Here is a 25,504-nt window from a genome sequence, read left to right on the forward strand (position 1 = left end):
CCCCCTCCTGTAGTCAGAACCTCTAACCCTGCTGCAAATCCTGTAGTCATACATTCCCACTTTACCGAATTTTGCAGGAATATTCTCAGGACTTCATTACAGAATTTTCAAGTTCCGTTTTTTCTCCAATAGGTGTCTCTGAGGTTCTTTTCTATTATGCAATTTACTTTAGAACCATCTTTTAAAAAAAAAATTTTGAATATTTTTTTTAATTTTTCATTTTTCTTGACAATTCAGTTGTCTGAATAAATAAACATACATGACAACTACAGTAAGATCAAAAACGACTGTAACGTTCTGACTGAAGAAGTTGATTATACTTCTAAAAGTTGGAGGGGCAATATAGATAGTACTTATTCACTAATATTGGGTAGTGTTTCCAACGCAAGTGGATTTTACTTGCGCGCAACTGTGAGCCTTTGCGCAAAATTGCGAGCAAGGAAATTTCTGCGGATTCCCAAGAAAGATTCATGAAAATTTCTGGGGATTTTCCGCAAAAATTGTTACCTAGGTACAGCTTCATGCTGTAATAATTGCACAATTTAAACTTCTTCTTGGCCTAATGACTATGCATACTAGACATAGTAAGCTGCCTAATATATGCATAGAAAAGTGTGCAAACTTCCATCTCTTATGATGTAAAATTGCCAAAAATGATGCTTTAATGGGGCTCTTTTTTAGCCATTTTGCTAGCTGGGAACATAAAAATGAAAATTTAATGTTAAAGTGGGTTTGTTTTTACGTTACTGCAATGTATAATAGTAACGTTAATGAACGCTAATGAGTCCTAAAAGGAACATTATCTAACATTCAGAGAATATTATTTGGCTTATTGGGTAATCATGTTTAATTTATTTTAAAAAGTAAGTAATTTTTAAACCAGCAGATAATTTGGTATTAACAGTTAGTTTGATAATTTAGAGTTAGACATCTGTGAAGTGATTGATAATTGATAAATAAAATAAATAAAAATTGTGATATAATCATCATTCTTTCAAGACCCCATTTTTGAAATAATCTTGCCTGTTTATGACCACCAAATGTTGGTGTTTGTGCGAACTTTTTCTGCATTCAGTTTTTGCTTGGAATTTGTGTCAATTTTTCCCTTGCAATTTGGGCAAGTTTTTTTTGCAGAATTTTCTTAATTTTCTGCGCAATGTTTGCCTTGCTCTTCAAAAATCATTTCGCTCGACCTTCTTAAAATTATACACCCTTGCTGGTGCAATTAAATGCATATGTGATACAGTAAACTAGTAAATCCTTGTACCGGTTAAAATCCTGCAACAATTAGAAAATAAAATTTTTGGATTCTCACAAATTTTTCCAATTTTATGTTCTCTATTTCAAAATGCTTTTGGTAGAAATGTTTGTTATTACACACAAAATGTAAGGATTTTTCTAACAGTGTGGAATTATCTGGAATTTTAGGCTTACTGGTTTTCCGAAATGAAATTTTAAAAATGTGCGGTCGGGAAAGTGTGTTGTGCAATTAAATATTAAAGAATTCTAGTGGACCCCCTAGTTTTGTTTATAAGAATACTGCTAGTAGGCGAGCTGTTTGGGGGTGGGGATGGGGGGATTCAAGGTTACTGTATAGATCAACCCATGATCTCTCCACAGTCTATTAAAAACATGCTTAGCATGATGGAAAATTTGATGTTGTGAAATTGACTTCCAATCCATTAATCTAATTCTAAACCATGAATGGACAACAAATGCATATTTTTAACTGCATGGTAAATTGTTGACTACTTTTTTCTTGTGGACTACAAATACAACTCCACAATTTCACAATAAATATCCACAGTCCAGCACACAGGTCACAGTTACTACAAATATGAAACACTTATTAGTTCAAGAAAGTTCTGTTTCTAAGTTTTACTCACATAAATGGTAAACTTTCAAATTTGCCAATTTAAGCATATAATTAAATGCACTTTAAGAAAATATATGTTTTCATGAATATATCTACCAAGTTCCACAGCATTAATGTTTCTAACAAATTCACAAATTAAGAAATCACAGGGAACAATCACAGGATCAGTGTCGCTTGGTCGGCACAAAAGTCTCAATTCCGGATTCCCCTCTGTATTCTGCTGCTATACCCACTGCTCCCTCTGCCGGCAGCGTGCCTGCTTCGACCCGGCCCGACATCACAAACCCTGTCCAAACCTAGACACCACTAGCAGGATCAGCAGGACTAGCAGAGCCGTCTATAGTCGACAACCACCATTTATTATTATTATGGCGACTAATTGTAGACTGAAAAGTGAAAGTCTGTGTTAATAGGCTGATTCTTAGTGCCAATAAACATGCTTCAAAATCAAAAATTCAAAAATCTGCCACTTTTTAATTGGTCCAATAAATTATTTATCCACTGGATAAATTTGTTAAAATTAAAATGTTGTTTAAAAACCAGGGTTTAAAAATTAAAAACTTTTTTTTTAAAATAATTTTTGTGATAAATGGTTGATATTATATTTACCCCTGAAACAGGGTTTACTCGATTTATCCTTTAAATTGTGTGGGGGGGGGGTAGGTGCATGACGTCATCCCAGCTATCTAGGTTGTCCTGGCAGCCCAAGCCACAAGTTTTAACCTCGCGTCGACTCACTCTGTGCAACACAGAAAACTTAATTTCGACATTTACCGAAAACCAGATTTTTCAATTTTCAGAAATTAACAATTAAATTATTTTTGATTTTTTTTATGCCAACAGGGGTGGATATAGAAACTAAGTGAGGGGGGTGCTAGATTTATTTTGGAAAAAAATCCAAATTTAGGAACATTTTTTTTAAAAAGCACAACTCAAATAATTTTTTCAATGCTATTTAAAATTAATATTTTGTGTGTTGAATTCTGAAACTGTTTTACAATGAAATTTTTGACAAATTTGGCTGAGTATTGCATCTTGAAATATTACAAAGTTGGTTAAAGAGTGATTTTATGATGGATTTACTATAATGAATCAGTAATTGAACAATCATTAGACTTTTTGATATTTCAAGATGCAATACTCAGTCAAATTTGTCAAAAATTTCATTGTAAAACAGTTTTAGAATTCAACACACAAAATATTAATTTTAAGTGGAATTGCAAAAATGGTTTGAGTTGTGCTTTTTTGTGTGACGCGGCTGGATTTTTTAAAATCACACTTTAAAGCCCTAAATATGAAGTTCGTAGTAAGATTTCGATATTACTGGAGACCACCGGAGGGATTTTATTTTCACTGGAGGGGTTTAAAAAATGCTATTTACAATTTAAAACTTTACGCAGGGTGATTTACATTTCACTGGAGGGATTAAGATATCTTTCCAGGGGGGTTATAATTCCACTGGAGGGATTCAGTTATCCTTCCTAGGGGTTTATAATTCCACTGGAGGGATTCAGAAATCCTTCCTGGGGGTTTATAACTCCACTGGAGGGATTCAGATATCCTTCCTGGGGGTTTAAAATTCCACTGGAGGGATTCCGATATCTTTCCTAGGGGTTTATGATTCCACTAGAGGGATTCAGATATCCTTCCTGGGGGTTTATAATTCCACTGGAGGGATTCAGATATCCTTCCTGGGGGGTTATAATTCCACTGGAGGGATTAAGATATCTTTCCTAGGGGTTTATAATTCCACTGGAGGGATTCAGATATCTTTCCTAGGGGTTTATTATTACACAGGAGGGATTCAGATATCCTTCCTGGGGGGTTATAATTCCACTGGAGGGATTCAGTTATCCTTCCAAGGGGTTTACAATTTCACTGGAGGGATTCAGACATCCTTTCTGGGGGGTTCTAATTCCACTGGAGGGATTCAGTTATCCTTCCAAGGGGTTTATGATTTCACTGGAGGGATTCAGACATCCTTTCTGGGGGGTTCTAATTCCACTGGAGGGATTCAGTTATCCTTCCTAGGGGTTTATAATTCCACTGGAGGGATTCAGTTATCCTTTCTAGGGGTTTATAATTCCACTGGAGGGATTCAGATGTCGTTCCTAGGGGGTTCTAATTCCACTGTGTGGATTCAGTTATCCTTCCTAGGAGTTTATAATTCCAATGGATCTCCCTCCAGTGGAATTATAAACCCCTTGGAAGGATTACTGAATCCCTCCAGTGGAATTATAATTCCTCTGGAAAGATATCTGAATCCCTCCAGTGGAATTATAAACCCATAGGAAGGATATCTGAATCCCTCCAATGGAAATAAAAACCCCTAGGAAGGATATCAAAATCCCTCCAGTGGATTTACAAATCCCCTGGAAAGATATCTGAATCCCTCCAGTGGATTTATAAACCCCCTGGAAAATTATCTGACTCCCTCCAGTAGAATTTAAAAAAACCCATAGGAAGGATAACTGAATCCCTTCAGTGGAATTATAAGCCTCTAGAAAGGATGACTGAATCCCTCCAGTGGAACTATAATCCCCTAGGAAGGATATCTGAATCCCTCCAGTGGAATTATAAACCTCCTGGAAAAATATCTGAATCCCTCCAGTGGAATTATAAACCTCCTGGAAAAATATCTGAATCCCTCGAGTGAAATTACAAACCCCTAGGAAGTATATCTGAATCCCTTCAGTGGAATTACAAACCCCTAGGAAGGATATCTGAATCCCTCCACTGGAACTATAAACCCCCTGGAAAGATTTCTGAATCCCTCCAGTGGAATTATAAACCCCATGGAAAGATATCTGAATCACTCCAGTGGAATTATAAACCCACAGAAATTATGTCTGAATCCCTCCAGTGGAATTATAAACCCCTAGGAAAGATATCTGAATCCCTCCATTGGAATTATAAACCCCTAGGAAGGATATCTGAATCCCTCCAGTGGAATGGAAATCACCTTGCGTAAAGTTATGAATTGTAAAAAGCATTTTTTCAAACCCCTTTAGTGAAAATGAATTCCCTCAAGTGGTCTCCAGTGGAGTCAAAATCTTACTACGAACTTCCGTGACTCCCTAATTATACCATTTAAAAAAGTAGTTTTGCCCGGAAGAGTCAAATGTGGTGGTATGCAAGGGGAAATAGTGGTGGCTCATGGCTGCCGGAAGAGAAAAAAGCTAATATGTGGTACGGAAGGAGAAATAGTGGTGGCTCATGCCGCCTGCCTTCCCCTGCTCGAAGCACAGCAGATGAGATGAATGAGGTATCATAAATATCGTGAATTGTGATTAATTAATGTTTCTATTTCTCACAAAATGCATGAAAAAAGAAGAAAATCAAACTTGCATCCTACTTTAAATAACATGTTCATTACGAAAAGTTCTCTGTACTCACTCCTCTGCTGCTTTATTAATTGTAAATTGGCGGTACAGTCCAAAGTATGACTGCAAAGGTTTGCCCAGCTCGGATATTTAAATGTACACTGGCGGGGGCATGTGCAACTTGAATTAATGGCAAAGATATCGAAATATAACACAAAAATTTCCACTCTACTGTTATAAAAGTGTGAATCTATACTGCATGCTTTAAGGAACTAACAACAATTGCTCCAAGAACATTAGTTATTAAGATTTTATCCAACATTTGTAGATCAGAAATCAGAAATCTTGGAATCTGAGTTTTTGCTTTTATAAAATTTGTCAATTATTAATTTGTCATTTAAAAATTGGTTAATTGTAGTTATTAATTGAGAAGATATGGGTTCCAAGCTTTTCTAAATAATCTCCAACCAAGATTAGATGCCTTCCTGTCTTCTCTCCAACATTCCAACTTTTTATATCAAAAATATTATGTTAAAGGGATGCTATTTAAAGGGCTGTAGCAGGGGAGGGGGGGGGGGGGCACAGTCAAAATTTTTTAGGACCTGTTTTTTGAGTTGATTAAGCAGTATACAATATACATATATGCCTAAAATGGAAGTGAACTGTAGTTTGAAGAGAAGATGTTGAAGATGTAACAAAATAAGTCTTCTTGAAATATAAATATGCCATTTTACATCGGAATAAGTTTAAAGAATTGAGTGATATCTTCGTATGAGGATTAGAACAAGGAAAATGGGAAAATGTAAGTGTTCCATCCATGTAGTCGGGAGAAGGCTGAGTAGTGAGCAATATCATAATGTGTTGTGTGATAGGATCGGAGTCCCCAGCTCCAAAAGCCCGCAAGGAAATGTGTATAATGTCTGGTTTAGAGGAATAGTAATTGCAGCGGAAACCCTGTCCGGTGAGTCCCGCTAGCCCAGTGCTCACAAACACGAAATACAAATCCAACTCAACTTAATCCCTAGTCTGCAGAGCCTTAGTGTTCAGGAAAGTTTTTTTAGAAACACAAATTGTCATAGAATATGATGATGATAAGCTTTACAATCTTAACTCTAACGTGTAATGTGTCAGTTTCAAGAATTTATGCAATTAGGTCTTAAAGGAATTCAGTTCTTTCCCTCCATCTTTGCAACCTGATATAGTAGACTTTTCATATTTTAACCTATAGAACTCATGTTAGATTAAATAGTCTTAAAATATTAAATGTTTACGATATCAGGTTGCAAAGATGAAATGATTGCAAAACCTGAGTGACAAGAACTCAGTTTCTTTAAAAAATCTTATTATCATGATATGCATAATTGATTAATAAATGCTTTATTTCAAGAGAGCATTCTTTCTGGGTGAGACAAAGTTGAATGTCAATACAATGACAAGAATTAACAGCTTGCAGTTGTACTCAAAATATGCTTGCGAAACAATAAGACTAACAAGCTATAAACAATGAAAGCATGCATATGGTACCCCAATTTTTATCTCATAAAACAGCTGAACTCTGGACAACTATTATTTGATTAACTTGAAGAGATAATAGAATAATTACCTTACTGTCGACTGTGGCTCTGTGGCTGTCCCACTTATACTTGATATTCTACTGAATGTCGACAAGCTGCTTTGTCGACCCTCTAGCTCGATGAAATGTCTGGAAAGTGATGTGTGTTGCACGAGTCAGGGCAGACAGGGCCAGATTTTCCTGCAATCTGATTGGTATGTCTACATCGACTATGATTGGTCCAAACTATACAGACTCTTCTTACATTAGACTTCCACAATCTACATTCTACAATCCACATCATAGCGCTAGCAGAACAATCAGATAGTCCTCATAGCCAAGTCAAAGTGGACTGAGAAAAAATATGGGTTACAATCTGCGCATTTAGTTGATGTGTACGTATCTCTAATAGTTTATGTGGAACTTTTCAAATCAAGAAAATATTACTGGCTAGCTGAAGTGCCCGGCGTTGCACGTGGAATTTTTGAAAAAATCGAATTTTGAAGAAAAAAGATTTTATATTTAAAAAAAGAAAAAAAATTCGATTTAAAAAATCAATCGATTTTTGAAAAAAAAACTCAAATTTGTTTATTCCTATGTTAATTGTTACCCCCAGGATTCCCAAGGGTTCTGGGTTCCCTTATAAAATTTCAGCCAACTTGGTTCAGCCGTTTGGCCAGCTATAGGCTAACATATATATATATATATATATATATATATATATGAGAAAAGATCATATAGATAATATATACTCTAGCTTGGGAACCCAGCTCTGCCCATGTTGTATAAAAGTTACTCGTGCCGTTTATACTCGCACTTGATCGATTTTACCGGGAAAATAAAATTTTCGCTATTAAAGTCGACTTACTTAACCTAGAATCTCAAAACTAAGCTATACATTTCCGTTGGTCTCCCGAGTTCCGCAATCAAAATTTTAGGCAAATCGGACCAGGGGTTCCTGAGTACTGATCGGACAATCAAACAAACAGACAGAAAAATAGAGATTACAACTTTATATATATAGATATACATTACATTGGCTAGGATGGTGTGCACTGCAAACTCTGTGTGAACTCGAGTATTAATTGGAGACTGGTAGTAGAGAGAGCTGCAGACTGGAAATATATTTTGATGATTTCTCATTTTTAATTTCCCGGATTTTCTGGATTTTTGAAAATAAATCTTTGAAGAGAATAGGAATGTGATTTTTCAATAATTTCTTTGTTGGATATCAATATATTTTGTAAATTTATTTGCACTGGTTTATTTTATGATGTGATTTGATTTCTGACAATCATTTAACAGGATTTTCCAATTAAATAATTGGGTATTCGCCACAAACTCCGAATTTCTTATCCTTATATATCTTTGCAATCCAGTGTTGTAAATACTTAGATATTTCAAACTAAAAATTCTGTTATATCAAATAATCTATGTTTGAAATAATGGTTTACACCATCCAGGATGCAAAGATAAAGTGATTAGAACATTTAAGTTTGTGGCAAAAACTCGATGCAGCATTTGTTTTAGATTTTTAATGTATGGCCTAAAACTATTAGAATAAAAAAGGATGAAATGGTTAAATATTTTAACAAATATATGATATAATTAACATGATATACGTGGAACAGAGTTATTTTATTTGAAATATAAAGATATGGTTGCACTTCTTCTGTGCTATAACTGTGCTACTGTCCTTTACAGCTGTTTGTGTTGTAAAATAAAATCCCTAGACGCAGCTGTCACAGTTAACCGTTTATTTTGTTGTCCAAGGTACTTAAAAATTCATTCTTGAATATTATCCAGTGGTCGAGAATTCAAAAGTTGTCACACTTGCGCTTTTCACTGTAGAAAAACATATAGGATTTTTTAGAATTAAACACTTTTAAACCTTGGAAACCGATCATATCTTCCACATTATTGATCAGATAAAGCTTTCAAGGTTACCTTTTTTGAATGGAGATTCAGTTGAAATCGCACTTTTTCAATTCCCTTAAGTGTAAATAGGATTTTTTTTCACAATAAAAAAAAATTTTGATCCGTAAGATACAATTATCGGAAAACATTTTTCTTTGTTTTAACGCATGTAATTATCCAATCAAACCCCCCCCCCTCAACCCTGTAATTTTTCCAATGTATAAAGGGAGGGCAGACCATGCTGATCTCTGATTTGTTAAGGCTTAAGAGTAAAGACTAAAGAGCTATAGTTTAATGGGAACCCTGGTAGAAAAACTCAGCTTTTCATAAAGTAATGTTGTATAATATAATAACTTAGAATTATAGCAAATATAGCAAAACAGGTGTAATTTGTATCTACTGTAATTAAATAAGACTTTGTATTTTTGTTTGGCATTTTTAAAACAGGGGGGAGAATTNCTGAAAAAAAAAATTTTGAATGAAAAAAAAGGAAACGAGAAATGAAAGAAAGAAATAAAAACGGCATAAAAACTAATTTTTGCTACGATTATTATGTGTAAAGGATTAATTAAAGAAAAATTGATTAAGTGCTTTCTGAAATAAATTATTTAGAAATTTTTATTTCTATCCTGTCTTGTGAAATCAAAGGATTTAAATCATTTTTTTTTGCATTTTGAGAAGCTTCCTTTTTCCTTCTTTTATTAGATTAACAATTCTAATTTACCATCGAACTGCAAAAAGTAACATGGAGACAAATTGAAATTATGTATAGAATATGGTCAGAGAGACTGTTTTTTTCGAATTTTAGTTTTAGGAAAACTGGAGATTTTTATGTTTGAGGTTTTCTTGATCTTTACTGGCATTTACATCCTTTACTTTCCCTGTATTAACAATAAGTATTTGCTATTAATGATTCAAAAATGTTCAGCTCAAATCTCTGCAGATGTTTTTGTTTTGATGCAAATAGCTTCTCAATAACACTATAAAGGAAAGAAAACAAAATGCAAAACGGCAAAACATTTATTTTAATAAACTATTATGTGTGGTAGGCTAAAAATCTAATTTTTTAGTGTTTAGTCATAAATTTTTATCCTTTTTGAGCTTCTTAGGTGACATTTTTTTTTATCTAATATAATTTTTATATCTCGCATTTCTAATATTTTTGCTCCCCCCCTTTTTACTAATTCCTAGCTACGGGCCTGTAATACAATTCGGGGTTTTCTTAGATTTTTTCCAAATGATACAGCATGATACAGCCATAAAACTGTGGAATAGAAAAACAATGTGTACTAGATGTGCATTAGATGTGTACTAGATGTGTACTAGATGTGTACAAGATGTGTACTAGATGAGTATTAAATGTGTACTTATTGATGTGTACTAGATGAGTATTAGATGTGTACTAAATGTGTACTAGATAATTATTAGATGTGTACTAGATGTGTACTAGATGTGTACTAGATGTGTACTAGATGTGTACTAGATGTGTATTAGATGTTTACAAGATGTGTACTAGATGAGTATTAAATGTGTACTTATAGATGTGTACTAGATGTGTACTAGATGTATACTAGATGTGTACTAGATGTGTACTAGATGTGTATTAGATGTGTACTAGATGTGTACTAGATGTGTATTAGATTGTACAAGATGTGTACTATGATGAGTATTAGATGTGTACTAGATGTGTAATAGATAAGTATTAGATGTGTATTAGATGTGTATTTGATGTGTACTAGATAAGTATTAGATGTGTACTAGATGTGTATTTGATGTGTACTAGATGTTGTTGTATTATCGCAATTACTTGTACCACCACTAGAAGCTTGAACTAAAGTAAATGGAAGATTGAAAATTTAAATCTTTCAATCATAGCTCCTATAAATATAAATGTGTATATATAATATAAGTGTGTAAAATCCAAACTAGAGGAGCTACGAGGTCACAAAGTTTTACGGTCGATTTTCACCTTCTCTTTCCGTCTAGTTTGCAGTGCAGGAAAATCAATTACACTATAACCCCGTTGAAATCAACTACACTATAACCTCGTTGAAATCAACTATACTATAACCTCGTTGAAATCAACTACACTATAACCTCGTTGAAATCAACTACACTATAACCTCGTTGAAATCAACTTATCAACTAATATTGGTCTGTTGTTAATGTTAAATGTTAAATAGTTTGTTTGAGGAAATCTGTTACAAGATAATTAAAAAGAGGTCCTTCAAAACTTCCAGATTCCTAAAGATATTTTTAAAAGGAAAGGATTTTTTTTACATAAATGTTTCAAGGTTAACCTTTCGAACCTTAGAATTATTAAACCTCCTCTCTGTGTTTTCAATTTGATTAACCCAACCAAACTTTTATAATTAATAGATAAATAGATCAATAGATAAGGAAATAAAATGATAAATAGATAAATAGACAAATAGATAAATAGATAAATAGATAAATAGATAAATAGATAAATAGATAAATAGATAAATAGATAAATGAATAAAGAGATAAATAGACAAATATATAAATAGATAAATAGATTAATAAATAAAGAGATAAATAGACAAATAGATAAATAGATAAACAGAAAAATAGATCAGTAGATAAATAGATAAATGGAAAAATAGATAAATAGATAAATAAATAAAGAGATAAATAGACAAATAGATAAATAGATAAATAGATGAATAAATAAAGAGATAAATAGACAAATAGATAAATAGATAAACAGAAAAATAGATCAGTAGATAAATAGATAAATAGGTAAATAAATAAATAGATAAATAGATAAATAGATAAATAGATAAATAGATAAATAGATAAATTGACAAATAGATAAGTAGACAAATAGATAAATAGACAAATAGATAAATAGACAAATAGATAAATAGACAAATAGATAAACAGACAAATAGATAAATAGATAAATATATAAATAGATAAATAGATAAATATACAAATAGATAAATAGACAAGTAGATAAATAGATAAAAAGATAAATAAATAAGTAGATAAATAGACAAATAGATAAATAGACAAATAAATTATTTTTATAGTGTGAGGGGGGGGAGGCAACGGAGGGAAAAGGTTAAAAACGAACATCTACCGGGCTAATGGTGATAATTGTACTTGTTTTTTTAAATCATCTGGATTCTAAATTTTTACAAAAATTATTTTAAAAAAGATAATTTTTATGTCTTTTCCAAAAATGATATGCAACAAATTTTTTTTACTATATCAACATCTGTTAATTTGCAATTGCAAATATGTTTAAAAATACTTTCAAATATAAATTATTCATGGACATATATGTTAATTAACATTGACAACATAGTTTAAATAGCTTTATATAAAATAAAATGTGGGGGGAGGGGGTCCTGTTCAGTTAGGTTACTTTAAATGGGAATCGTTCGATGTTGTTTTACCTTGATCCAGAACGTGCACGCTCTAGCAGTATTTTGTAAATTATCCTATTTAAACTGAAGCTTGAAACATTTCAAAGACGATCCGGTCTTGAAAATTGATGCACAGCTGCCATAGCTGTCTGGATGTCTGTGTTTTTCTTTCTTGATTTAGCAGACACGGACACAGAAAGGTGGCTAATAATCATGATTAGCAGAAAGCGAATACTTGCTTTGCTGAGGGGGGTCGGGGCGTTATCAGGTCTGCCCCCCGACCCCTTCCTCCATCATTTAATGTCACTGCTAAAAAAACTTTTTAATGCCTCTGATTAAACTACAGAAATAAGTATTCTGTCATTCCCTTTGTTAAAAACCAATAGTTTTTATGTTTTATTGATTTAATACAAAGAAAACAATATGTTTTTATGTTTTATTGATTTAATCCAAAGAAAACTAGTTTTTCTAAATTAAAGTTACCAAGAAGCTTTTATTACAAAAATTATTTTTTTAGATATATCACAAAAAGTTTGACACAATATAGTCAGGATATACTTATAACATTGGTTGTTGGTTTGGCTTTTGGTTTGGCCAACATGGCTAAAACTGATATATAAACAGGGTCAGTCAAAAAAAAATTTTGTGTCGTCTGTTTAAAACAATTTTTTTCCGGAAATCTTAAATATATATTTATAGTATTTTACTATCTGTTGAGAAAAAAAATTGCAACTCACATGGCCCGAAAAAAAAATCAGCAAACCTTTTTTATTAAATTTAAAAGAGCAGAAAAACAAAATATTATAACAAACTTTTTCTATCATTAACCTTAAATTTGATGAAGATATATATTGGGTTGACCAATTCAGCGATATTGTTTACAATCTTAAAATCGATTTCATTGTTCAGTCTGCCATAAAAATAATCCAGTTAAAAGATGCACAATGCACATTATTTAAAATGTCCTTAGTTCTCTACGAGATATTTCACTGTTCTAATTCTATAATCTATTAACCTTGGTGAAACAATTAAGCCAGAACTAACTACATGTACATACAACATGCGACGTTTTTTTCCGTTTTCCTGCATCCGATCTTTTTGGAAAATCTTATAAAAAATATTTGAAATCCATCAAAAAAAGTGTACTGCAAACAAAAAAGTCTGATATAGCAATTAAGACGATAGTAATCACACTTTTTTTAACTCACACTGTACTGTATACCAAAATATTTCTTGTGAAACATCACATAAGACCCCCAGGGTAAAATATGGTCATCTGGATATCAGTATTTTAAAAATCTTAGATTTTTTATTTTGTTAAAATTTACCGAGTAATATAGAGAGGAAAATGTGTGCGATTGTTTAAGTGTCAAATTGTTTGTGTTGTAATTTATTATATATTTATTTAAATGTAGATATAACGGTAACCGCCAAAAAAGTCCTTGGAAATAAAGTTTCCGAAAAAAAGTCCTAAAATTTCACACTAAAAAAGTTCTGTGGAAAAAAGTCCTTTTATTAAAAAGTCTCCGGAAAAAAATTTCCAGTGACATTTTTTCCAAGGACTTGAGAAAATTCGGACTTTTTTCCAAAGTTTTTATTTTCAGGTTTTTTTCCAGAAACTTTTTTTCCCGGGACTTTCTTACATATTTAAAACAAAAAATGTATTGATATTTATATACACCCCTGAAATTATAGAGTAATTATTAAATTATTAAAATTTGTTATGCCATTGCATTCTATCAAAAACAATCTTTGAATGGCCTAAAAACGTATCAATATACTTGATCAGCAATAAAATCTAAATTTAGTTATGAAAATGATTTTTAAAAATTAAATTTGTTTAAGGCAGTTTAAAAGTGCGACTAGCTTTATCTTGTCTGCTTGCTTATCGTTTCATCCTGAAGTAGCATTAGAGAGAGAACTTGAATTCCTATTAAGCTGTCGTATGACTAGCACTGAAGAATGAAGCTGTTGTCGGGCTAGCTACAGCTGTGACAGCTGGACTCGGCCGTTCCTGGCCCTAACTCCCAGATATCTACAAGCTGTCGCCTACAGATATTCACCAGTATTTTCCCTGGATCAATATGTCCGCGGAAACTTGACAAATGCTCGACTTTTGTTGTGGAACAAAAAAAACTATTTTTTAACTTTCCTAGATTTTTTTGTTTCGATCGCTGAAAAAAATCTTAAATTTTGTTTATGCTGGCAGAAAGATAAATAAAACATTGTACAATCATGCATGCACTAATTTTTTTTAAAAGATAGACCATTAAAAAAACTGCATGCATTTATAAATGTTTAAAAGCACGCAACCTCTCCCCTCCCTGCCCCCCCCCTGACCCCCCAGCTCCCGGAAAGTAGGATTGTTGTGAAGGTCTAAACTATAAAGTTGGAGAGACTAGGTTCTCTACACACAGCACTTACCAACATACATCGTCGCAAGCAGCAAATATACAAATCATTTTCAACCTTGGCCAGTCAAAAAACAAGATTTTTAAAGCACCCCCCCCCCCCTCTTGCATCCATATAGTAACCTGATTCAAATCTAGATTCAAATAGTTAAATGGATTTTTGAATTTTCTAAAAAAAACATCAAAAGCTTTAAGCTTTTGATATTGTAATTTTATTGCAAATCATAATTTTTTTTAGTTTATGCTAAATTTGGTAAGCTCACATAAATAAGTTCACCATTATTTATAAGAAAAATACAAAATATTTATATTTTGATGTTTTATATTATTTCAGTAGAACATCAAATGATCGAATGATAAAAACATTAGATTTTCAGATTACAGGAAATATAAAAAATATATTTCAAATAAACTCAAATTATATATATATTATTAACCATCTTTCGAATATTTTAAAAGCCCTTTTAAATATTTCTAGTTATAACACATATTTACAAAATCTTACAAATTGTGTTTTACAAAATGTTCTTTAAATATATTAATCATTCAAGATCCAAAAAAAATATTTATTTTTTGAAAATATCAAATATCATCCAAAACATCAATTATTATTCAGACATTTTAAATTTCCTTTAAATATATTTATAATTCCTTATGCTAAAAGGCATCCATTTTTTCACTTTTCCTTTAAATATATTTATAATTCCTTATGCTAAATGGCATCCATTTTTTCACTTTTCCTTTAAATATATTTATAATTCCTTATGCTAAATGGCATCCATTTTTTCACTTTTCNGGGCTGAGGGGGGGAGGGCCAAGGCGGGTGTTTATGGTGTTTTTATTACAGTTGACACACTGCATGCTATTCTTAGAATTTTGAATCTTTCTACAATAAAATGTTCAAGTCTTGTCTTTTTTTTTAACTTTTTGTCCTATAAATTTCCGCAATTACAGCTTCTGCACATAAGATTACACCTTATCTTTTTTCAGGTTAATTATTTTTTTACTGTGGCCTGGGGTTAACCAAAGAAATTATATTCGAATCCTAATTTTCATGAAGCTACATGATTTAATATAGCTGACCAAACGGCTAAACCAAATTTGCTAATTTTTTAGATAACCCTTCATTTTTCGGGCGGTAAAATAGACTAAAAAAAGCGGGTTTTTTCGAATTTTGATTTCTTTTCAAAACTCGATTTTAAAAAGAATTCAATCCGCCACGTTGGATACTTGAGCTATTAATTCAAAAAATTATTTAAATCATTTTGTTTGGGTTCCCTGAATTAAATTATAAAACCCATTTGTGTCTTTTGAGCCCCCACCCCCCCCATTAAAAGATATACAATATACATACATAAAAAATGTAGTAAATATGTTCCAGCATCTTTATATGTAAAGTTGTAATCTCTGTTTGTCTGACTGTTTGTTTGTCCGATCATAACTCAGGAACCCCCGTACCGATTTGCCTTAAATTTTGATTGGGGAACTCGGGAGGCCCACGGGAATGTTCATAGCTTGGTTTTAAGATTTTAAGTTTAAGTGCGGGTACACGACAGAAGTGACTTTTAGTAACCTTGGCAGCGCTGGGTTCCCAAGCTATCGTATCATCAAATTCAATTATTTAAATTTTGCAGAAACTTATTGCCTCAGTTTCAATATTCTGTCCAGACAGTTGAAAATCAGTGAACGTGAGTAGAAATAGCAAAATTAGCAACATTTTCTGTCTTCCAATATTGTAAAAAATCAACTACAAACCAAATTATGAAAATTTTCCATTTGCCATATCATACAACACATCAAATTCAGGGAAAACTAAATTTTCACTGTAACATTCAGTTTGAGCTTAAATTCTCTTGTTGCTGACAAATTAGAAAGTTTCCTAAATAACATAGATTCAAGCTAAAATTACTCGATTCTATACCAAAATTCTGAAAATTTTCAATGCAGGTAGCTCTGCCCCCCCCCCTCCACCTGCATCCCCTCCCGCCTCGTTCACTACCTTTTACTCGGTGTTCCCGGGCCCATACTATTACACCCTTCTTTGCACACCCCTTGGGAAAATCCTGGTTATGGGCCTGTCCCCCCCCCCTCCCCCCACCTGACCCCAATCTATCTTATTTACTGTACCCTGTACTGGTTCATTTTCAACCTGCAATCCCCGCGCGCCGGCCCCCATAACAAACATTATCTTATCTCCAAAAATATTAAAATTATTTGTGTTTGAAAACATACGAAATCATGGAAAATTAGTTTATATTATGCCAAGGCTTTCAAACACAATGCATGTATGAAGAATTTTCATGCACTTTGCACGCTCCCCATCTAATATTTTTAATCAAAGCAAAGTAAATTATGGATTCTGTTTTTATGGAAAATAAAAGAATTTAAGGCTTTATTTTTTTATTTAAAAATATTTCGAATTTTTAAGTCTATGTTACCACCACTCTCCAAGATACTCACGGGTTTCCTAAAATATTTCAGCCAATTTTATTGAGCTGTTTGTCCAGCTATATATCTAACATTTACTATTATATATATGGTAGAAGCAGTGCTTAGGATCCATTTAATTTTGATGCGGATCCGGATCCGGATCCTGGATCCGCACTGGAAAAAAATAGATCCGGATCCAAATCCGGATCCAGGTCATTTCTTTAATGATTTTCCAAATTTTTTTTAACAAAAATAATTTTCAAATTTTTTGTTTCATTTTTTTTGCTTACTTTATCCTAAAACTTTTATAATCTCTCTTTTTTCAAAAGTTCTGATTTGGGTTTTAGGAGTAAAAAAGTTTTTTGGTAGTTTTTGTTGATATTTTACCCCTTGGATCCGAATCAGGATCCAGGAAGCCAAAATTTTGCGGATCCAATGGATCTGGATCCTAAGCACTGGGTAGAAGAGCTTCATTACATAGATAACAATAATAAATAGTAATAGTGATACAGTATTCAATTAAATCAAAATGTAAAACATTAAACAGTGTTTTGGAAATGTTTGAAATATAACAGGCAATGCTGCAGCACTTGAGCTTAAATCATGATATAATACCAATATCAAAATTTAAAATATTTGTCTCCATCAAAATTCGATCTTCATTAAATTTTTGAAAATTTTGAAAATCCACGAAATTTTTTGTGAAAATCTGCAAATCACTTTTGTTTTGTTTTGCGATGTACACAAAGAAAACATGTTCACAATTAATTTAGAAGATGGGCGCGAAGCGCCCTCTAAGGGTTGTATTAATATAAACATGCATGGGAACACCAGGTACTCCACCTATAGTATTTAAGAACTGTTTAAGAGTACATACTATATAAAGTATAAGATAACATGAACATTCTGACCCTCTATACATACATGCTTCATCTTATCGCTTATTTAAATTTTTTTTATTTCTTTGTCAAAATCGTGTAATTACATAATTTTCGTAAAAACATAAATCTGGCCTATTGAACTTTGCTCTTAGAAATCCCACATAATTGTACAATTAATTTTACAACTAATTTTATATATTTGGTATGGTTTAGAATATTAATAATGTAAGAATTTACAATATAAGGTTGTTATATTTTATTTGAATAATATATAAAACCGGAAAAAATATTTTAATTTGTAGAATTTATTATTTAGCATGTTAAAGATAAGATAAACTATATAAAGATGGAAGAATATGTATTTTTATTCCTGTTCGCCCAGCAGTAAGGATGATTAGGCATATTCTTGCCTCCCTCCTTTTAGGACTAACTCTAGCACGTAAGTTTAACTTAAATAATTTTTACGATAATCGTAAAATCTCAATGCAACTTAATATTTATAACACTGCTAGGCTTTTAGGGCGCGAATTTAAATTGTGAACATGTTCTTTTTGTTCACATTTTAAAACAAAAAAGAAAAAAAAATTTCGGATTTTAAAAAAAATTCGCGGATTTTCAAGAATTTAAATTTTTTACAAAATTAAAAACCTTTGAAACACATTTTTTTTAATTTTTATCATTCATAAACCTTCCCTGTGGTCACGTGATGTCCCACAAAAAATTTGGGCCCGATCGGTTAAGTCGTATTGACGTTTATTGGATACAAACAAACAGACAGACAGACAAACAAACAGACAGACAGACAAGCCAAATTTATATATAGATGTTCGAAGCAAGAAGAGTGTACCAATAACGCGAATATGTATATAAAGTTTTCGGTTAGAACTAAAATAAAAAATTGGCTTAAAAAGATATTGGGCTTAGGTAGTATAACCAAAGAGAAAAGAATATATATTAGAGTGGAATTTAGACAATCTCTCGGTTTGAATTTTGTCAGTCCCTTTCAGCCAGGGTGTTCAAAGTGTACAAATCATGTAAATATTAAAAAAATTTATGCAGTAGAGTAAATTAATACAGTATGTTCCCTAGACTATCCATTTCAATTTCGAATTTTTTAAAGCTGTTAAATAAACTTTATAATGAATTAGGTGAATAAAAAACATCATTTGATTTATAGTTATAACGGAAATACATCGTTTGTAAAGTGAAAGGCATAGAGTCTATTTGAAATGATCATTGCTCAATTATGAAACCAGCCTATTTCTTAATTTGGTTTTCTTTTAATATTAATTTTAGATTTTCTATGAAATGATATTCCAGGGCCCAAAAGGTTATATATAGCGTAAATATGTGAAGTACACCTGCAGTATGGAAACAGTACAACAAAATGGCCGTTTTACACTTGTTTCTAGTAAATTCCACTCTAATACATATTCTATTCTCTTTGAGTATAAGTGTAATTTGTAAGTTTATGAAATGTTTGTGCACTTGTATAAATACAATGAGGTTATTTCTCCACAATTTTGACAAATTAGAAATATATTTAATTTTAGTTTTATTTTCATTTAAAAAAAGAACATTCCAGATGTATCCTTAAATTTTTAAAGAAAATCCGGGAACCTATTATTTTGTATAGCACAGCTCTGATATAACATTACAGTGCACGATAGTTATTTGACAGGACCGATGTAATGAAATTGGTCATGAAACGAGAAAGAAATAATAAAGTTAAAAAATTTTATGAAGTAAGTTGAAAAATTTAACCTTGACAAAATTGATGATGTTATAGATAACCTCTTGAAGATTGATTTATAAAAGAAAAATTTCCAAAATGAGAGGAAATAATTTTTTAAATGATTTTTTAATTTTTAGAAGACACCCATTTCTGCAATGATGGTTGGGAGCTGTATACATCCAGCTGGGCTGGCGAGGAGCACCATTCTTGCTTCTGGTTCGGAGAACGAAGAGAACAGGTAATAAATACAAAAAGTATTTTTTTAAATGATATAATTTTAGTGATAATAATTGATAATAATAATGAAAATAGTAATAATAATAACAGGGGCGTGTCTTGGAATTTGTCCAGGGGTGGCTTAAGTTTTGTTTTCTTTCCAGGGGAGCGGGAGGCGATCAACAGACAGCCCCCGTTGGGGTTGAAAAATCCCTTTAAACCATAGAAATCACAGAAATTGCCTCTTTAAATTTTCAATGACAAATTTTATAAACCGGTCAAAATGCGTATATGCGTCTATGCGTATATGCGTATATACATATATACGTATATGCGTATATGCGTATATACGTATATGCGTATATGCGCATATGCGCTATTGAAGCTCGTAAATTTTTTGCAACCAGACCATATTTTACTACCCAACAGAATGTCATAAAAAGTAACGTGAATAAATAAATATTTAAAAGACAAATTTTACGAAAAGTGTTTTACAAAATACGATGATGATACGAATAATATATTAAATGCGCAAAAAAATGCGTTTATACTTTGAAGTTTAAAAAATTGTGGTCTCAAAAGTATTTCTACAAAAATGCATTGTGACTGGAAAAAAATGCATATTTTGCAGAAAAGAATGTTAAATCGGCAAAATTTAAATTCTGATACAAGACCGTTTTTTCATTTCTTTGGTGTTTCTAACATCAAGGGGATGTAGCTGTAATTTCAAGTTTTGAATATCAAAGTTTAGGTGACTCATGACTCCGCTAAGCTTCTGTGTAACGCTATGGGAGGATTCATGGCTGAGGTCCCCTATGGTCCTCATCTTAACAACTGGATCGTAAACAAACTTCTTGAGAAATACGAGAAGGCCGTCCAGGAAGCAGGTAAAAAAACAAGGCTAGTGCTTACAGAGAGTATTAATGATTTAAGTTTTAGATTCAATATTATACAAAAATGGTATTTTCCGAACTAAGTGAAAAATTTAAATTGCAGGAACAACGTAAAATTGTAACTGATTGATATTGTGTTCAACTCCGTTAGCATTCTTTGAATGAAAAATTTAAGAACGGAATTGAGTCTTTGTCATAAACTCTGATTTTCCTATCCCTATTTCTTTGCAACCCAATATCATCGACCTCAGATATTTCAAACAATTAATTCTGTTAGATCAAATAATCAAGTTTGAAATTCAAGGTTTACTTCGTTGGTTTGCAAAACATATAGGGATTAGAAAATTTGAGTTTGTGGCACAGACTCATTTACTTTCTTAAGGATTACAGAATGTAGAAAATAAAAAATAGGAAAGTAACTGAATTTTAGATGTAACAATTAAAAGAAAAATTCTCTTGCAATTGCTAACATTTTTTAGACATAATTTTTAATCCAAGTTATGAAGCAGAGAAGGTTGAATTTTAAATATCAACATTCTTACACAATCTCAGTTTTTCTTGGATATTTTTTCTTACAGGGAAAGCAAATTTTCAACTTATCTCCCACTTTATTTTTTCCAAACACTCTCTTTAAAGTTAAAGGGACTGAAAGCGTAATTTCACGTAACCCTCCATGCAAAGATGACAATGCCCGTAACTCTTAAAAGCTTTATCTGATCAAATATGAATTAGATATCAATGTTTATAATTTTGAAATGGAATATTTTACAATGCAGTTTCTCTTAAAAGTGATTTGTGATTTTTTACACTTGTAAGGAATTATAAGAAATAAATACTTTTAAACCTTGAAAATCACAATATTTTTGACATTATGTCAGTTAAAGGTTTCATTGGTACCTTTGCAAATCTGGCATGACAATCGTCGCATTGAGGGTCACTTGAAATGACGCTGACAGTCCCTTTAAATTTCAGATACCCGTCGTCCTGACTACGGAGTCCAATACTGGCTTGGTGCCCGGGATTTTGGTCATCACAATGACCACCTGCCCGGTACCTGGATGTGGGAACACAGGAATACTTCTATTGAATGGTTTGACTGGGGAGATAATGAACCAAACAATTTCAACGGACAGGTAGAATATAACTATTGATTATTTGTGATGTTCCCCCCCCCCCCACCTACCCCTCCTCCTGAAAAAAAGCTACTTTCCATAACTATCTATATTATATCTATCTATCCAAAAGATCTATACGAGAGGACTTTTCCTTGTTATGAAATCGTATCAAAGTACTATCCGATACTAAATTTTTAAGTTCAAATACATGAACAGTACTTGTCACGCCAAATAATTTGAGAATTCTATTAGAACAGTTTGGTATTTAAAATGAGACAAGAGAATTGAATTGTAATTTGTATGTACAGCGTCAAAAGGACAATTGTGTACATTACAGTAGTTGCCTATTTAGGCAGGCGGGTTAAAATATTAGACATGAAAATTTCGGTCAAAGTGTAAAAGGTAGTCGGGCTGGGTTTAATATCAGGCGCATGTACGCCCTACGGTAGAGTTGACGCGGACGGGAGTCAGGCTGGGTCAAAATATCGGTCGTTTACGGTATGGTAAATACTTATCATGCGGGTCTAAATATCTGTGTAACGTAATAATGTAATTTGGATCGATCTGGAAAGGAAAAAACTTTTTATTTGTCCAATTTAAAAAAAATGATTTGTACAAATAAACTTAGATGAAAATATTGAAACTTATAATTTTTCAGAACTGTCTCTCATACCTTCATTACGAATCCATCTTTGGTTTCAGGTAAAACAAACAAATTTTTTTCTCTAACAAAAAAAATCTTTTTGCAAAGATTTTTTTTTACAAACCTGAAAGGCACCAATAAATGTTTTTTTTAGTGAGTTCAAGTGGAATGACTGGGACTGCGATGCACCCGCTGATTTTATTTGTGAGATTATTCTAGATTAAAACAGTTATTTTTCCATCCATTCTATCTAAAGAAATAAACATTAGAAAAGAATTGTACCTGTTTTTAATCGTCAGTTGTACTTGTGATTGTTGACAAGTATTTTACATAAAAGTGTGCTGTGAGATTCGAGACAGAAAAAATACATCGGTTGAAACGACAAACGTTTAAAGTCAAAATTACGGTTTATAAATTACATTTTACGGTGCCACTGAATATTGTAATTTTTTATTACAATTCGTTGATGTCGTAACATCAATAAAGGGATTGTAAAATAACGATGTTATTTCAAATGACACTTTTTTTTAAAAAAAGAGTGGAAAATGTTCGATTCACAACGGTACCATTTCAACCGTTATAGTCTGATCAATGATCAATGAGATATTCTCATTTTTCTGATTAAACATTTCTTTCTTGTAATTTTTTTATAAAGGTGACTCGCGGATTTATGCTGCAAAACCATGAAGGAGTTTTTGTCAGAATTCAACACGTTTTTGTGGACAATACAAAATACAATACAAGCTTTTTAAAAAAATAATTTTTTCTAAAATTTGAAATAATAATAAAATTCCAGGATGATATTTGCAATATATCAAGAGCCGCCTCTTGGTCAGCTTAAAGGATCCAAAAAAGTGAATCAAGATTATTCTTGTTGGTTGTTAAACAAAACAAAACAACTATTGAGTGCAAATCCAGGCTTTTCCTAATAGACGAAAATGTTATTGCTTTTCAGAATTATCTGCTTTCATTTAGGAATTTGCTGTTTCTATTTTGTACTAGGGTAGAATCTTTTAATATGGATAGATAGATAGCAAGATAGATAGATAGATAGATAAATAGATAGATAAGTAGATAGATATATAGATTAAATAGATAGATAAGTAGATAGATAGATAGATTAATAGATAGATAGGTAGATAGATAGATAGATAGGAAGATAGATAAGTAGATAGATAGATATATTAATAGATAGATAGGTAGATAGATAGATAGATTAATAGATAGATAGGTAGATAGATAGATAGATTAATAGATAGATAGATAGATATATAGATAGATAGATAGATAGATAGATAGATAGATAGATAGATAGATAGGTAGATAGGTAGATAGGTAGATAGATAGATAGATAGATAAAGAATAGTTGACTTCAGCTTAGAAGCTAATTATTATAAAACCCATGTCGCGGAAATAAATAAAAAAAATAATTATTTTTCTTTTACGACCAATCCTATTCCTATTTAATAAATGGCTATTCTAAAATCAAATAGAATTTTATTTGACCAAATAATTGCTTGCTTTCATTGCTTGCAACAAACAGCTTTGTATGATTTTGTTTAAGAAACTGCCAAATACAAACATTCTCGAATGATACCTTTAAATAGGTTCTAACCCATAAAAGAAACCAGGTTCATAAATGGTTTATAAGTTTCCGGCCCTATAATCAATTTCATGAGGCGAAACATATCCCAGTCTATATGGCAGATAGAAATATGTTTTTTTTACTGGCCATATTGCCATATTGCCATATTGCCATATTGCCAAATCTGTAAAGACTTCTCTTGCAATTTCAAAATTGTTTTTTCAAATTGCTCTCATCCATAATTTTTTGTTTATGACAAAAAAAAATGATTCTGTTGAGTTCAACATGAGAAACTTTTGTTCACAAAGATCTGCTTTCTTCCTTTTTCTGAGACATGACATTTATTTGTTCAGAAAGTGTACTGCAGTTTCTAAAGAGTGAAACAAAGAAACTCGTTCACCCTGCAGACGAGGGAGGGAACACCCAGACGCCATGAGCCTCCGCTATGCAGAAACGCAGAAATGAGGATGCGCAATACATCAAAATGTGCCTGTGTAATACAGGAGGTTTTTTTTTGAACTTGTGTTTTAAATCCAAATAAAAATGTTTTACAAATTTTTCGACATTGTGGCATGAGAGGTTTCTCAAAGAAGAGAAGTATTTCACGCACCCCTGACTCTTTAGTAAAAGTAAATTCAACCTAAAGTCTGACCAAGTCAACCACGGTTGCACCGGCTTGTCATATTGAGTGCCTACTGCCTGCTTTATATACCCAATGTCCGGGCTAATACAGTACAAACTGGGACCGGAAAGGTTGACCCGTTTCGGAAATTCAAATGTACTACGGCTTCCCGTGATTTATCAATTATCATAAATAGTGCCAATTTATGACTAATAAAGTTGTATATAAAACTTTAAACATTTCTTACGCAGAAAGGAAGATATTTGGAGAAATATTTCAGGAGTAAACTTAGTTTGTTTTGTTGTAATCTTTGATTTAAACAATACCTTTTTTTGAAAAATGTTAAGATTTAAATAAATGATACAAATTTTCTAGATTTAATTTAAACTACAAAAACAGGTATTGCTTAAATCAAAGATTACAAATGACTAATTGAAGGGCCCTGCGTTGCCCGTGGAAAAAAATGAAAACAAAAAATTTTCAAGCAAAATTTTGAAAAAAATAGATTTTTTTAGCCTGCAACACCCATGAGTGTCCACAAAAAATGTCAGCCCATTCGGTCCAGCCGTTTGGCCGGCTATACGCAACATATATATGAATTTCTCGTTTTATTATATAGATGAAATGAAATTAAATTCAAATTTTTTTTCTTCATATTTTCCTTTTCATGTGAGAAATTTTAAAGTTTTATATACAACTTTATTAGTCATAATTAGGCACTACTTATGATAATTGATAAATACTTCTCATCTTTGAGAAACCTCTCATGCCACTATAAACTAATAAAGTCTTTTCTTTAAACTTAATTAACACAAGTTTTAAAAAACCTCCTGTATTACACAGGCACATTTTGATGTATGGCGCGTGCTCACTTGTGCGTCTCTGCATAGCGAAGGCTCATGGTGTCCGT

The 25,504-nt window shown here is 32.0% G+C and overlaps 2 protein-coding genes across 2 annotated transcripts in view; one reads left to right on the forward strand and one right to left on the reverse strand.

The window, feature by feature from the left end:
• LOC111703797 (uncharacterized) overlaps positions 1–7,892 on the reverse strand; it is a 20,563-nt gene extending 12,671 nt beyond the window's left edge. The window contains exons 1-2 of the mRNA XM_023475861.1: positions 7,787–7,892; positions 6,803–7,103 (exon numbers count right to left, since the gene is read on the reverse strand). The gene's annotated coding sequence lies outside the window, so the exon portion shown is untranslated. The remainder of the gene's footprint in view (positions 1–6,802; positions 7,104–7,786) is intronic.
• Positions 7,893–18,115: 10,223 nt separating this feature from the next.
• LOC111703811 (perlucin-like protein) lies at positions 18,116–22,663 on the forward strand. Its single transcript, XM_023475874.1, has 6 exons — positions 18,116–18,224; positions 19,658–19,758; positions 20,488–20,623; positions 21,602–21,762; positions 22,403–22,446; positions 22,542–22,663. Exons 1-6 carry the CDS (start codon positions 18,176–18,178, stop codon positions 22,609–22,611), a joined length of 561 nt encoding a protein of 186 aa, XP_023331642.1. The 5' UTR covers positions 18,116–18,175; the 3' UTR covers positions 22,612–22,663.
• The last annotated feature ends 2,841 nt before the right edge of the window (positions 22,664–25,504 follow it).

This window comes from Eurytemora carolleeae, unplaced genomic scaffold (assembly GCF_000591075.1).
Source record: "Eurytemora carolleeae unplaced genomic scaffold, Eaff_2.0 scaffold114, whole genome shotgun sequence".
NCBI lineage: Eukaryota > Metazoa > Arthropoda > Copepoda > Calanoida > Temoridae > Eurytemora > Eurytemora carolleeae.

Coding starts and splice junctions, on each gene's coding strand:
- LOC111703811 (XM_023475874.1), top strand. CDS start 18,176: ATGATTAGGCATATTCTTGCCTCCCTCCTTTTAGGACTAACTCTAGCA. Junction 18,225..19,657: donor TTTAGGACTAACTCTAGCAC/GTAAGTTTAACT, acceptor TTTAATTTTTAG/AAGACACCCATTTCTGCAAT. Junction 22,447..22,541: donor GAATCCATCTTTGGTTTCAG/GTAAAACAAACA, acceptor TGTTTTTTTTAG/TGAGTTCAAGTGGAATGACT.